Source organism: Saccharomyces kudriavzevii (genome assembly GCF_947243775.1).
Source record: "Saccharomyces kudriavzevii IFO 1802 strain IFO1802 genome assembly, chromosome: 9".
Taxonomy (NCBI): domain Eukaryota; kingdom Fungi; phylum Ascomycota; class Saccharomycetes; order Saccharomycetales; family Saccharomycetaceae; genus Saccharomyces; species Saccharomyces kudriavzevii.
The window spans coordinates 441,322-456,381 of NC_079280.1; the positions used below are offsets into that span (position 1 = coordinate 441,322).

The following is a 15,060-nucleotide window of genomic DNA, read 5'->3' on the forward strand; positions in this document are numbered from 1 at the left end:
ACTTACAGGCATGTGACACGTTACTTGACTAACAAAACTACAAAACATACAAAAAATACATAATCTATACAAGATATCTAATCATTACTATCGAGGTGCAAAGAACGTTTTCAAGCTCACACTTGATCTAGAATTTCGTTCACAGCGGCAAGTGGCCCTTTATCATAGACTGTCTCGAGCGAGTGGGTTAACTGCGCAACAAAGGCTTTGTTTTCACGAATCTCAGGACTGAAAAGGACTTCGATGTTCAGCAATTCGTGGGGATCTCTACCGCCCTTAACGGCAGCTGCCTTCAAAATTGGGGCCATAGGATCCTCAATTTCAAATGGTTTTCCGTCCATATCAACACCAGTCAGATAACGGAACCAACCAGCAACACACACGGCCAGAAGCTTGTACTTGCCATTTGGTTTACGTAGCTGCTCGTAGATGGAGGGTAAAACGTACTTAGGCATCTTACCTGAGCCCATCAAACAGATACGGGCAACGGTGTCCTGAATTGCTGGGTTAGAGAATCTTTCCAACACAGACGCAGTGTACTCTTCGAAATCGACGCCTGGCACTTTGGGTAACAATGGGATAACTTCCTCATGCATTAGAACACGGATATACTTGTTGATAGTTGGGTCGTTGACAACCTCATGTATATAGGTGTAGCCTGCCAAGTATCCCAAGTATCCCATAGCGGAGTGCCCACCGTTAAGCAGACGTAGCTTCATCAATTCATAGGAGTCCACGTCCTTGACAACCTGGACGCCAACAAGTTCCCAAGGAGGACGACCGTCAGAGAAGTTGTCTTCAAGAACCCATTGGATGAAAGGCTCGGCAACAACCGGACATTGGTCCTTAATACCCCATGTGTCAGCGACGTACTTACGCTCCTTGTCGGTACAGCGTGGTGTCACACGATCAACCATGCTGTTGGGAGAAGTAACTTTATCTTCAATCCAAGCAGCAAATTTTTCATCCTTCTTTAGCTTGGCGAACGCAACAAGCATAGTCTTGACTGTGACACCGTTCTGGGGCATGTTATCGCACGACATGATGGTAAAGGGAGTGAGGCCCTTTTTGTAACGCAGTAATAGAGCCTCATACAGGTACCCGTAGAGAGTGTCCGGCTTCTCTGGGTGATTCAGATCGTTGACAATCTCGGGAGCATCAGCCATCAAAGAGTTTGTTGCCTCACTGTGGTAGTAACCGTTTTCGGTGACGGTCAGAGATACAATGTGTGTGTCTGGACTGGCCATCTTTTCAATAACAGCTCTTGGATCATCGGGTGCGTACATATAGGCAGTAATGGAACCGACAACGTAGGCATTGGCGTCTTTGATACCGCGCTCCACGACGGTGTACAGGCAATCTTGGGCCTTCATGGCATCGCGCATAGCAGCATCTGGCTTCATTAAACCAACACCGCAGATGGACCAGTCTTTCAAATTGTGGTCCTGCATCAAGCGATGCATGAAAACGGCCAAATGGGAACGGTGGAATGCACCGACCCCTAGATGGACGATCCCTTGTTTAACACCTTCTCTGTTGTAAGTAGGTATTGGTAAGGCAGATTGAAAACTCTTGAGAGTTTTAGCGTTCAAACTGGCAGTTTTTGTTTCGTTTTGTTTTGTCATTTTCTTATATTGTTACTTTTTTTCCTTTTATATCTATTTTATCTCTGAATGTGAAAAACAATACCGAGAAGAAGCCACTACCAATTCTACAATTCTACAATTCTACAATCGCTGCTTACTATTTATACATGAAACTCAATGAAACTGAGTGATATTTCAGATTCCGAGCAGGTAGTCATCCCATCTTTTCCCACCCCCTGAAACTGACGATTTCTCTGTTCGCTAACATAATCTGGCAAGTTGTTTCTGTTCTCACCGAGACGTGCGACGCAAGAGAACGTACGAGATCTCTGTCGCTACTTTCCCCCCCACAATTAGTTCGAAAGCTGAACTGATTAGTTTCTGGCGAAAAGCTTATGCGATGACGTATGGTTGTGGTGCGTGCCGCAACCAAAAATGGCGAGCTAAAAATACAAGAACAGTTAATGCAAGGAGAGTTGTTTGTTGGGCTCATTCTACTGCAACGACCCACGCCAAGAAAACTAGCAACTGAGTGGTGGGGTGGCGTGGGGACGCAGGCACAAAGGCAAAAACCAAAAAGGATTCCGACAGGCACAACGCCCCCACGCTGCATTACCCCGCGACCCCTTATTTGCTAAGACGCCCTGCAGGAGACTACGTGCCAGGCACATATGGGTGCAGAAAATAAGGTTTTTCGGGGTCAGTTTCTGGCAAGCAACACACACGATGATATTATTGAGACTGGCGGGCTACGTTTAGCTTCAGTTCGGCATACATCGGGCGGGCGTTCCCGAGGCGGTATGACGAACAAATCTCGTTCAGAACTTGTTGTCTTTATTGGCCATCGCGATTCATCTTGTTGCATATAATGCTTCACTTGTTTCCGATCGCGTATCTCCTTTCTCCGGTCTCACATCGTCGAACTCTGTTACGTAGGCAGAATAACCACCGCTACTGCTAAAATGCATGATGGCAAGCAACGCTTTCTTATTGTCTTTGTAGCTAACTATTCGACATATAAAACAGCACGTTTCTCGAGCTACCGAACGCTGTGAAGACAATGGTCAAGTGCAGAGAGAAACCAAGAAACCAAAAGACCAACGAAGAAAAATCAAGGAAAAAGCATGTCTCAATCCACTAATCCTGCAATTGTTTTAAGAAAAGTCGAGACATTGCGATCGAGCAAAGACCAGTTCCTGCCATTGATGATCCACATTATGTCAAGCTAGCTATAAAAGCTACCGGGTGTGTACTCCAACAAGCTGGCTGGGGGTCGTTTTGGCACTAGAGTGGTTGTGTTTGGTGCTGGTCCGGTGGGGCTGTTGAGTGCAGTCGCGCGCGCGTCCGGCGCCAGTGACGTCATTTTCGTTGATGTGTTTGACAACAAGTTGCAGAGGGCAAAGGACTTCGGTGCCACTGGCAGACGAGGTCGAAAGGCTCTTGGGCGGACATCATGCAGATGTCGTGTTCGAGTGTTCGGGCGCTGATATCTGCATTGACGCCGGTGTCAAAACCAGCAAAATTGGAGGAACCATGGGCAAAAACTACACCAACTTTCCAATTGCAGAAGTAGATGGCAAGAAAATGAGATTAATCGGATGTTTCCGTTATTCGTTCGGCAATTACCGCGACGCAGTGAACTTGGTTGCTTCGGGAAAAGTCAATGTCAAGCCCTTGATAACGCACAGATTCAAGTTCGAGGACGCGGCTAAGGCCTATGATTACAATATCACACATGGCGGCGAGGTGGTCAAGACCATCATTGCCGGCCCTGAATGAGGAGCGAGTTTTTGGACGGGTTTTTATTATCGCACATGCAGTTTGAACTTCACCTTTTCGTCTTAGCGAGTTTTTCTGCCTACTGTTTTTAGATCTGTACACATTTATATACATACGAATATGAATATGAAAAAAATCATAATATTTTTAAATAACACACAATTCTCAGGCATCCTGGGCGAGTCAGCAAGCTCATAGCAAAATCAGAGCCGTGGAACGACATGCATTCTACGCAACATCACAAAGCAGTGTGCGCTGCAAATGTGAAAATATGAGAAAAGGCCCTTTTGTTTGAGACTGGAAAAATGAACGTCGAAGCCTCTGTATGATGTGGTGGAAAGACATGTTGGATCTCAACATTTCATGAATCCGGCCATTGTATACAATCCTCCACGGAACGATCTAACTTATCCACCTCGTCCAGCTTTCCTTTTCCTGTTGTACACAGACCCAGAAAAGCTCGAAGAAAACTAAAAAGGGAAAGCATTGTCGGACCTATTCGTCTTCCAGGCACCCCGTTCTTAAGCGATCACGTCATAAAAATTGCCTCGTTGCTTTCATGAAATTTAACGAATGTTGGTAATGATAATAAACCAGGGTGTTAGAATCTTAATATTAGGTTTAGACTTAAACTTTACCCCCGCCCCCACAATCAGATGGTATGATTGAGTATCCTTCTTTTCCTTATTTTCTTTTCTTTTTTCTTTCTTCCGTTTCGTTCCCTTCTCTTCTTTTCTTCTTCTCGAGAGGTATAGTGTGGGAGCGGTTGCGAAGGGGTAAAACAAAACTCAGAAACTTTGACGAACATCCTGTAGTGCGATCAGCATCAATCGGAATCCGAATCCTTGCTGGACCTGTTCACGAAAAATAGCGAAAACTGTAGTGGAGCCAACACATATATAAGATAAAAATTTGTTTCTTGAAATGTAGTGTTAGCACTCTAATAGTTAGCGACAGGTTTTTTTGCCAAGTATATACAGACATCACAGTTGTTATAATGGAACCTGTATCTTCAGTATCCTCATCTCAAGGCAGTATGAGAGAAACAAAACAAACCCAAAATGTAGAAGTACTCCCACAGACGCCGGGTGAAAACAAAGAAAGACCCAACTGCAGACACATTGAGTCTGTTGGTGACTACATTCTGATTGGCGACCAATTTTTCAAAAAAAGCGATTTCGTGAATACCTTCTTGGAAGACTCCGGTCCCGAGATGAGCAATGAGCAACCAAGACAAGCTGCTTTTGCAAATCCTCTTCCACTTGGGTTGGCCTCTTTCTCGTTCATGTGTTTGACGTTAGGATTGGCTAATGCAAGAGCGCGCGGAGTCACCAATCTCTACCTGTTGAACGCGTCCTTTATTTTTGGTGGCGCCGTTGTTTTGCTGTCAGGGCTGCTGTCCTTCTGTGTTGGTGACACCTTTTGTATGACAGTCTTTGGCTCATTTGGGGGGTTTTGGATAAGTTGGGGGTGTCTAAACCTCGAGCAATTCGGTGTGGCCAAAGCCTATGCCGATAACCCTCAGGAAATGCAGAACATACTAGGGTTTTACCTCGCCGGATGGACCGTGTTTAATTTCTTGGTCATGGTATGCTCCATGAAGAGCACTTGGGGGATATTTCTACTTCTACTTTTCCTAGACTTGACGTTTTTAATGTTGTGCATCGGCTCTTTCACGCAAAGTGTTAATGCGTTCATGGCAGGGGGATATTTTGGTATATTGAGCAGCTGTTGTGGTTGGTATTCATTATATTGTTCAATCGCGAACAAGGATAGTACCTATGTTCCTCTGATTGCATACCCAATGCCAGGAGCTCATATTGTGTAATTGTGTAACAGACACTGTGCGATGCCTGATTCGTTCGTTTTTTGGCCAGAAAATGGGTAATGCAGCTTAGCTCGAGGGGAGATTTTCCATACAAGTAATTATGTGTAGTTGAATTCGTAAATAATACAGGCCCGTGGATCTAACATAGTATTGCAACGGGGTGTTATAGTATTTCATTACTGAAGCAGAAAGAAGAAATTGGGGAGGTGGTCAATAAGGTGGAGCTAGGTTTGTTTAAAAGAAGTGGAATGGCAAGACCGCCGTATGACTGCTGGGTATGATGCTCCTTTTGGGTAGCCATGCATTGTTCGAGTCATCCGAGTCACTCAACACTGATTCAGCCAGGTTTAGCGAAGTTCGGAGCTAGTAGCAAAGGCTTCAGAAATCCAACAAAAAGTGGTATTCCCTCTTTCTCTGCTCTATATATAACAGAGAGTTTTTAGAAGATTCACTCTTATGTTCCCGATAGCTTGGCTAATGCGTAGCACTTCGCGACTCACCAAGCTTCAGAAAATATGTGTGAGCATCAATTAACCCAAGAAGATCTCGAATTTGATAAAAAGCACATTTGGCACCCATACACATCTATAATCACTCCATTGAAAGTATACCCTGTTAGCAAAGCTGAGGGCTCTTACTTGTATCTCGATGATGGTAGTAAGGTAGTGGACGGTATGGCAAGTTGGTGGTGTGTTCAGCAAGGGTATAACAACCCTAGGTTAAATGCGGCCGCCATTTCGCAGATTAACAAAATGTCCCATGTGATGTTTGGTGGGATTACTCATAAGCCTGCCATAGATTTTTGTAGAAAGTTGCTATCCTTATTGCCAGACGACTTGGAATGCGCTTTATTAGCCGATTCCGGTTCTATCTCTGTCGACATTGCAATGAAAATGGCTTTGCGGTACCATAATTCATTAGGGTATACGTCAAAAAAAAGGTTCCTAACCATTAAGAAGGGATACCACGGTGATGCGTTTGGGGCCGTGTCGGTTTGCGATCCAGTCAATTCCAGACACAGTGCATACAACGGATTCCTCGCTGAGAACATATTCTGTAAAGCACCAGAGATCCGGTTTGACTGTTCTGAAGAGGATGTTGAGCAATTGGTCGAGGAGCTCGATGTGAAACCATTTGCGAGACTTATCGGGGACAACCATAACGAAATTTCCGGTGTTGTGATGGAGAGCATTGTGCAAGGCGCAGGCGGTCTAAGAATGTACCATCCGTATTTCTTGAAGCGTGTCCGTGAACTCTGCTGCGAGTTCAACATTTTACCGATCCTCGACGAGGTTGCAGTGGGTCTTGGAAGAACAGGCATGCTCTTTGGATTCGAACATGCAGGAGTAGTGCCAGACATAGTATGTTTAGGGAAGACGTTGACAGCTGGGTACTTGACGCTATCTGCGACTGTCACTACCAGAAAGATTGGCAATCAAATCTCCATTGGACCTGACGGCTGCTTCATGCATGGCCAAACCTATATGGCCAATCCACTGGCATGCGCCGTTGCAAGTGAAAACTTGTCAATTTTGATGGAGGGCAAATGGAAATCTCAAGTTTGCCAAATAGAAACTCAGTTGAAAAAGGAGCTCTTGCCCTTGTTAGAGCATCCTATTGTAGCTGATGTAAGAATTCTAGGAGCTATAGGTGTCGTGAAAGTCATGAAGCGTGTGGATGTCGAAGATTTACAGGAGCGATTTGTCAAGGCAGGAGCATGGATTAGACCTTTCAACAATATAATCTACATTCTCCCTCCCTATATAATCACTTCTCAAGAGTTGACCATCTTAACAGAAGCTATTAAGTATGTGCTTGACTTTATTTAACTCCGGTTGGTATAACACGAATTGATATTACATAAAAAATAGATGCGAAACAAGTGACTTTTTCCTCAATTATCTCGGTGCGAAACCATACATAAAGACATACATACGTGATTATAGCAAAGAACACGAAATAACATGTCATGTAATTGTGTGAGGCGCCGCCCTGACTATTAGCATTGGCTATGACTCGCTGGGTTGGACGGAGACATCTTTCCTGAGCTTTTTTAAAGGAAAGTAAATGCGAATTCAAAGGATGCAGCACTTTTAGTCATCTGCACCTAGCAGAAACGTAAAGGGATGATTAACCTGAAGGCAACCTTTTCTAGTCACCCTTGCTCAACAGAAACGTACACGCATGGGCGATTGAATGCAACTATTTCAGTAAAAACTCCTGATGTGAGCTAGCGCTCTATGGGTTCCCAGGACTTATAAAAGCCGAACTAAATGAAGATATCGGAATGGCATAATAGTTAGTGGTTTATCCTTTCTCTCGTTGGTGGAAAAGTATCGAAAATAACGCAATAAGAACAATGAATACAACAAGTACAATGAACACAAAATCACTCAACTTTTATGAGCCGTATGAAATTGATGGTCAGAAGTATATTACTATGGCAAAAAAGGATGATCTTGGAGCATATGAGCCTGGCCTAACGCAAGAAGCATTCACAGCCAGAGACAAGTCGGATTATGCCGACATTACGCAAAAGCTAGAAAAATACGGCGTTTGCGTAATCCCAAACTTCATAGATCCCTCAAAGTGTGATGAAATACTGGAGGAAATCGACCCGCATTTCTATAGGTACAGCTCATGGCAGGGTTCGCCCTTTCCGAAGGAAACTACGGTCGTGACAAGGTCCGTACTCCACTCGCCCATCATCTTAAAGGATGTTGTATCCAACGGGTTGTTCTGTGACATGGCGAGCCATTTTCTAGACGAGCAAAATTACTTCATGACTGGAAATGTCATCAGAAAATGTTCTATTGGTATTCAACTCAACTCTGGTATTGTGTACAAGGTTGGGGCTGGCGCTGCAAACCAGGGCTATCACCGAGAAGATCACATCCACCATACTATCCATCAAGCATGTGAACGATTTCAATACGGAAAGGAAACATTATTCGGGGTAGGTGTTGCTTTCACAGATATGAACAAACTCAACGGGGCCACCCGTGTAATTGTTGGTTCCCACTTATGGGGTCCACACGATTCCTGCGGCAACTTCGATAAGAGGTTGGAATTTCATGTGGAGGCTGCAAAGGGCGATGCTGTTTTATTTTTGGGCAGCCTCTACCATGCAGCCAGCGCGAATCAAACTTTGAAGGATAGAATTGCTGGATATTTTTTCATGTCTCAGGGCCATTTAAAACAAGAAGAAAACCTTCACTTCGGAACAGATCTTGAATTTTTCAAGGATATGTCGCTGAACAATTTGCAACTCTTGGGACTCAGGACTGGCGAGCCATATTGCGGGCATATAGACTACAAGAGCCCAGGACATCTTGCCAATCCTGGGCTGTTTGAGAATGAGAATGAGACTGAGAATGGATATTATGGGGAGACTATCAAAGTTACTTATAATGATAAGTGACTGAAAAGAAGTATAGTTTGTTAATATAAATGGAATAATAATTAGTTATGAGAATTGAATATTTCAGGAAAAGTTGAAAATAGTTAGAAAAAATAAAAGAAAGAGATTCATTATAAGAAAGAAGAGTAATGATATTATATATGGTAGCGTCCGTATGGATATATGAAAACATTATGGTTTTTTTTAAGGTGGCATTAAGGGTGAGATGAATTGTCAGTTGGCCAGATGATGGTAATATTTATGTTCTGGGTATGATTATGGTCATGTTCAATATTTTATGGCAGGTATTGCTGTGGAGTGGAAGTTGCAGTGTTATATTCTATAGTGCCCGTGTGCGTATGTAATCACGTTATAGTATAACGCATGGAGTGATGATATTGAAGGTACAGGGACCTAAAGCTTGGATTGAAGTGGTAATCATTTATGTTCCTGTGACGGGTGAATACCATGCAGAGGATATATAAGAGGAAAGTAGAGGGCACGGGGGTGACGTGATGGTGGTGATGCGATGGTGATTGTATGTTGTTCATGTTAGCAATGGCATTATGCAGAAGCTGATATATGGTCAAGGTGTTACAGTATGGAAGTATTGAGTGCAGTTGTATGGTCCACAAGGATGTGTGATTGATTATGGATAGTAGATGTGACAGAAAACAGGGTATGAATTACTGAGGTGAGTGCCATATATAGTGATGAGAAGTGGTGTAGCAGTATTCTGTAGTGTCCGTGTGAGTATGTGCTGGATACGATATCTATTGGCCAGTAAAATCTTGTGACATTTGTTGGGATTCATTTTTGATAAGATTAATAATGTTATGTAGATAGAATATACTAGAAGTTCTCCTCATGGACTTAGGAATTCACGAAAGGGAATCGACAATTTTACATAATATTATTCTTATTTCTTCCTTCATTTTATGCGTCGTTATTCATTGATCCTATTGCATTATCAATCCTTGCATTTCAGCTTTCACTGATCTGATAACTCTTGTCATCTTCTTAACACCGTATATGATAATCTTCTATTTACGTGATCGAACGCATCAATCAGCTGAACTAGTAATTGATGGATAGTTGATTATTGTTTCAAGATGATACAAGAGTAAAAGTATGAGGTGAAAGAAAAGTGCAATTGATTGACAGAGCGGATATTGTAGGATGACACAGTGGCACATGATATATAGATGATCGGTTGGCGGCGGTATTACATAATAACATCCGTATGAGTATATATCCTACCATGTCTGCTCTCTACATTGCTTTTTCATTCAAAATTATTGGTTTTCCTAGCATCCCGCGCATTTCTTTTTCTCGAAGAAAGCGGAAAAAAACAAAAAAAAAAAAAGTATAAATAGTGGAGTCTTTTCCCATTTAACATTTAGTGAAAACTTCGACTAGAAATTTTTTGCCGAACATTTAACCGGAGAACCTTGGTGGCTTTTTTGATCAGTTTCGTGGGCTCGTACATTTTACTTAGTATGCTGGGAATTTTTTCTTCTGTATTCTATTCTATTCCTTGCCTTACTTTTCCTATTATTTCTTATTTATATAACTAAGTTCAAAAAACTTTCTAGCTGTCATAAACGCATTTCGTTTATAACAAACTAAAAGAAGTAAATATTTTCAGTGCAATTGGTAACAACCCAGAATACGTAAAAGCAATGGCCGCTATTAAAGACTACAAGACTGCACTGGAATTTACCAGGAGCCTACCGAGACTGGATGGTTTGTCTGTGCAGGAATTGATGGACTCCAAGATCAGAGGTGGGCTGACGTATAACGATTTTTTGATCTTACCAGGTTTAGTCGATTTTGCGTCCTCCGAAGTTAGCCTACAGACCAAGCTGACCAGGAATATCACTTTAAACATTCCATTGGTTTCTTCTCCAATGGACACTGTGACAGAATCGGAAATGGCCATCTTTATGGCTCTGTCGGGTGGTATCGGTTTCATTCACCATAACTGTACCCCCGAGGACCAAGCTGACATGGTCAGAAGAGTCAAGAACTATGAAAATGGGTTTATTAACAACCCTATAGTGATTTCTCCAACAACCACCGTTGGTGAAGCTAAGAGCATGAAGGAAAAGTATGGATTTGCAGGCTTCCCTGTCACGGAAGATGGCAAGGGAAATGCAAAGTTGGTGGGTGTCATCACTTCTCGTGATATACAATTCGTTGAGGACAACTCTTTACTCGTTCAGAATGTCATGACTGAAAACCCTGTTACCGGTGCACAAGGTATCACATTATCAGAAGGTAACGAAATTCTAAAGAAAATCAAAAAGGGTAGGCTATTGATTGTTGATGACAAGGGTAACTTAGTTTCTATGCTTTCCAGAACTGATTTAATGAAAAATCAAAACTACCCATTAGCGTCCAAAGCTGCCAACACCAAGCAATTGCTATGTGGTGCTTCCATTGGTACTATGGACGGTGATAGAGAAAGACTAAGATTATTGGTGAAAGCCGGCTTGGATGTCGTCGTATTGGATTCATCCCAAGGCAACTCTGTTTTCCAATTGAACATGCTCAAGTGGGTCAAAGAGAGTTTCCCAGGTCTGGAAGTCATCGCTGGTAACGTAGTCACCAGGGAACAAGCCGCCAATTTGATTGCTGCCGGTGCGGACGGTTTGAGAATTGGTATGGGAACTGGCTCTATTTGTATTACTCAAGAAGTTATGGCTTGTGGTAGGCCACAAGGTACAGCCGTCTACAATGTGTGTGAATTTGCTAACCAATTCGGTGTTCCATGTATGGCTGATGGTGGTGTTCAAAACATCGGTCACATTACCAAGGCCTTGGCTCTTGGTTCCTCTACTGTTATGATGGGTGGAATGTTGGCCGGTACTACCGAATCACCAGGTGAATATTTCTATCAAGATGGTAAAAGATTGAAGGCATACCGTGGTATGGGTTCCATTGACGCCATGCAAAAGACTGGTACCAAGGGTAATGCATCTACCTCTCGCTACTTTTCCGAATCTGACAGCGTTTTGGTTGCCCAAGGTGTTTCCGGTGCTGTCGTTGACAAAGGTTCCATCAAGAAATTCATTCCATATTTGTACAATGGTTTACAACATTCTTGCCAAGACATTGGTTGCAAATCCCTAACCTTATTAAAGGAAAACGTCCAAAGCGGTAGAGTTCGATTTGAGTTCAGAACCGCTTCTGCTCAACTAGAAGGTGGTGTTCACAATTTACATTCGTACGAAAAGCGTTTACATAACTGAATGTTGAAATGGAATCATTAATACAATAATACTGATGATAATGTTATGTAGTGCTGCCCGTATGACCTCCTGTTCTTATTACGTTACAATTGTATTAATGGGGTGATATGTTTGTGATACTTCGCTTATGTTGATATATAGTATGTTTATAGCTTCTTATTGATAATTAGTATATTTTTATGTTTGGGTATTTTTAGTGGTGATTATTTGGTGGTGTATATATTAGCATATATAAAATAGGTGGTAGATAGGGTAATAGCAGAGTGAGTGGTAGTGATGGTATGACAGTGATGGTGATGATGATGTTGACGTAAGGAATCACGATCTAGCTTAGATGTCATAATGTAGTAAAATTATTGGACCTTTCTATATGTAATATATATATAAGATACGTAGGATTGCTACTTTGTTGATAGAAACTAAAGTGGCTTAAGTACTAGTGGATTGGGAGTTTGCCACTATACGTTCTTCTTGTTTAAACAATAGTGAAACAATACTCGTATCATGCTTTTTTTGGGTTATCACATTTAACACAGATGAGGATTATTACATCCCTTAAGAAATTGCCGTGCTATGTACGTTGGTGATATGGAGGAGTACGGTTAATGAAGGGCAGTAGTTGGATCCTATAAGAGAAATAATGATTAGTAAAGGTTAGTGATGATTAGTGATGATAAGTGAGTATTTTATGAAAAGTTGAAAATAGTGAGAAAATATAAAATGGAGAGATTAGTTATGGGAAAATGAGAGTAATGGTATTATATAGTAGCTTCCGTATGGATATATGAAAACATTGTAGTTTATTTTAAGGTGGCATTAAAAGTAAGAGAATGTGTCAGTTGGCAGGATGATGGTAATATTCATGTTCCGTGTGTGATTATGGTCATATTGAATATTGTAGGGCAGGCCGTTGCGGAGTGGGAGTTGTAGTGGTATATTCAATAGCGTCCGTGTACGTGTGTAGTTATATCATAGTATAACGCATGGAGTGGTGATATTGAAAGTACAGGAACCTTGAACTTGGACTGATATGGTAATTATTTATGTTCCTGTGACGAGTGAGTAGCATGCGGAGGATGTACAAGAGGAAAGGCGGTAATGGTAGAGAAAGAGTATGATGATAAGTAATGGAATTGAGTAGAGATTAAAGTGATTGTATTCGTTTATGTAGCACCCGTGTGCGTATGTGCTGGTGTTAAGAATATATTGAGAATACTGTAATGGCGGTTTATTGAGGTGATGATATTGTGTATTCTATGTTAGCAATGATATGCTGATGGGAGCAGTATGATGTTAGAGAGTGGAGGGCATGGGGGTGATGTGATGGTGGTGATTGTATTGTATATATTAGTTATGTTAACAATGGCGTAATGCAGAAGCTGATGTATAGTCAAGGTGTTAGAGTATTGAAGTACTGAGTGCAGTTGTATGGTCCACAAGGATAAGTGATTAGTTGTAGATAGTTAGATGTGACAGAAATGGGTAGAGATAATAAATGGCACAGGATATAAACTGTTTAGGTGAGTGCCATATATAGTGATGGGGTGTGGTATGGCAGTATTCTGTAGCGTCCGTGTGAGTATGTGCTGGATATGACATTATGATTCAATGGGGGAGAGCCGAGTTAGTTAGCAGGATATAAAGTGTGATATGGTGATGGTCTAGAGTAAAGTGATTGGTGTATGTTTATTGTTTACGATTATTGTATATATGGGAGGTAAATGGAGTGTAGTGTTTAAAGGATATAAAGGAGGTGTGGTAATGACGAGTGGATGAATATGTTGATTAGAATGCAGATAAGGGGTATGAAGTGTTAGATGTGAGATAGTATGAGTTTGGTGTAATGACATTAGGTATGAACGGCTGGGTGTGCCACGCGGTAGTATCAAAGTAAGGTGATAGTAATTGAGAGATACAGAAGAGGTGAGAGGGTGGTGAGTTGGGGATATGTTATTCAGGATGCAGATATGAGATATAGATGGATAAATGTGGAATACAGTGAGTTTAATGTGGAAATGGCCCTGGGTATAAACCACTGAGGTAAGGGCCGTACTTAGTGATGTTATAGATGAGAGGTGGTTTAGTACTATATAATAAGGGCTTATATTGGTCACGTGTTTGTATTTCGGGCTACAGAAGAGGTGAGAGGGTGATAACTTGGGGATATGTTATTCAGCTAACATAGATGAGAGATGGATACATAAATGTGAAATATAATGAGTTTAGTGTTGAAATGACCCAGGGTATAAACCGCTGAGGTCAGTGCCGTATTTAGTGATGTGATGAATCAGAGATGGTAAAGCATGTGGTGAGGTGAGAAAGCGTAGGGTGGTACATGTTCAGGGTAACATTAGAGGGAGTTCTTACAGTCCGTTTGAGTGGTGGGTAGGGTAATGGCAGAGAAAGTGGTAGTGATGATGATGATGGTGATGGTGGTGATGGTAGTGATGGTTATGGTTATGGTGCAATAGTGATGGGTGTTAGTAGTGGTGATAATGATGACGACGATGATGGTAGTGCATATTATAGAATGTTGATATATGGTAAAGACTGTGAAGTATGGAAGTATTGAGTGCTGTTCTATAAGGATGAGGTGTGGTATGGCAGTATTCTGTAACGTCCGTATGGCTATGTGCTGGATATAATACTATGATTCAATGGGGAAGAGCCGGGTCAGGTAGGAAAGGTGGGTAGTGTGTGTTTGTTTACATTTCTTTCTAAAAGTTTATTTATTTACGTTTTTTTATCTACATTTCTTTGTTTAGGTTCATTGTATGTATGGTAGGTAAATAGAGGGTAGTGTTTGGATGATACAGAAGAGATGAGAAGGTGATAAGTTGGGGATATACTATTCAGGATGCAGAGATATGATGTGGATAGATAAATATGTGAAATACTAAGTTTAATGTGGAAAAGGCCCTGGGTATAAACCACTGAGGTAAGGGCCGTATTTAGTGATGTGATGGAATGGTGCTGGTAAAGCATGTGGTGGGGGTTAGAAAGCGTGGGGTACATGGTCAGGGTATCATTAGAGGGAGTTCTTACAGTCCGTTTGAGTGGTGGGTAGGGTAATGGCAAGGTGATGGTAGTGATGATGATGGTGGTGATGATAGTGATGGTGATGATATTGTTAGTAATGGTGATGGTGGTAGTGGTAGTGATGGTGGTAGTGTGTGTGTGGGTGTGGTGTGGTGGTGTGTGTGGGTGTGTGGG

General features: G+C 41.9%; 6 protein-coding genes across 6 annotated transcripts; 5 read left to right on the forward strand and 1 right to left on the reverse strand.

Moving 5' to 3' along the window:
- Nucleotides 1-116: 116 nt before the first annotated feature.
- Nucleotides 117-1,625, reverse strand: SKDI09G2060 (mannitol dehydrogenase family protein; the record flags this gene model as incomplete). Its single annotated transcript, XM_056228824.1, has 1 exon — nt 117-1,625. One exon carries the CDS (start codon nt 1,623-1,625, stop codon nt 117-119), a length of 1,509 nt encoding a protein of 502 aa, XP_056088508.1.
- Nucleotides 1,626-2,957: 1,332 nt separating this feature from the next.
- Nucleotides 2,958-3,365, forward strand: SKDI09G2070 (uncharacterized protein; the record flags this gene model as incomplete). The annotated part of the gene is made up of 1 exon (XM_056228827.1): nt 2,958-3,365. The coding sequence occupies one exon, from the start codon at nt 2,958-2,960 to the stop codon at nt 3,363-3,365; it is 408 nt and encodes a 135-aa protein (XP_056088509.1).
- A 997-nt stretch (nt 3,366-4,362) lies between these two features.
- On the forward strand, nt 4,363-5,193 carry SKDI09G2080 (acetate uptake transporter family protein; the record flags this gene model as incomplete). Its single annotated transcript, XM_056228828.1, has 1 exon — nt 4,363-5,193. One exon carries the CDS (start codon nt 4,363-4,365, stop codon nt 5,191-5,193), a length of 831 nt encoding a protein of 276 aa, XP_056088510.1.
- Nucleotides 5,194-5,708: 515 nt separating this feature from the next.
- SKDI09G2090 (uncharacterized protein) lies at nt 5,709-7,022 on the forward strand (the record flags this gene model as incomplete). Its single annotated transcript, XM_056228829.1, has 1 exon — nt 5,709-7,022. One exon carries the CDS (start codon nt 5,709-5,711, stop codon nt 7,020-7,022), a length of 1,314 nt encoding a protein of 437 aa, XP_056088511.1.
- Nucleotides 7,023-7,552: 530 nt separating this feature from the next.
- SKDI09G2100 (phytanoyl-CoA dioxygenase family protein) lies at nt 7,553-8,614 on the forward strand (the record flags this gene model as incomplete). The annotated part of the gene is made up of 1 exon (XM_056228830.1): nt 7,553-8,614. One exon carries the CDS (start codon nt 7,553-7,555, stop codon nt 8,612-8,614), a length of 1,062 nt encoding a protein of 353 aa, XP_056088512.1.
- Nucleotides 8,615-10,275: 1,661 nt separating this feature from the next.
- Nucleotides 10,276-11,847, forward strand: SKDI09G2110 (IMP dehydrogenase; the record flags this gene model as incomplete). The annotated part of the gene is made up of 1 exon (XM_056228831.1): nt 10,276-11,847. One exon carries the CDS (start codon nt 10,276-10,278, stop codon nt 11,845-11,847), a length of 1,572 nt encoding a protein of 523 aa, XP_056088513.1.
- Between the last annotated feature and the right edge of the window lie 3,213 nt (nt 11,848-15,060).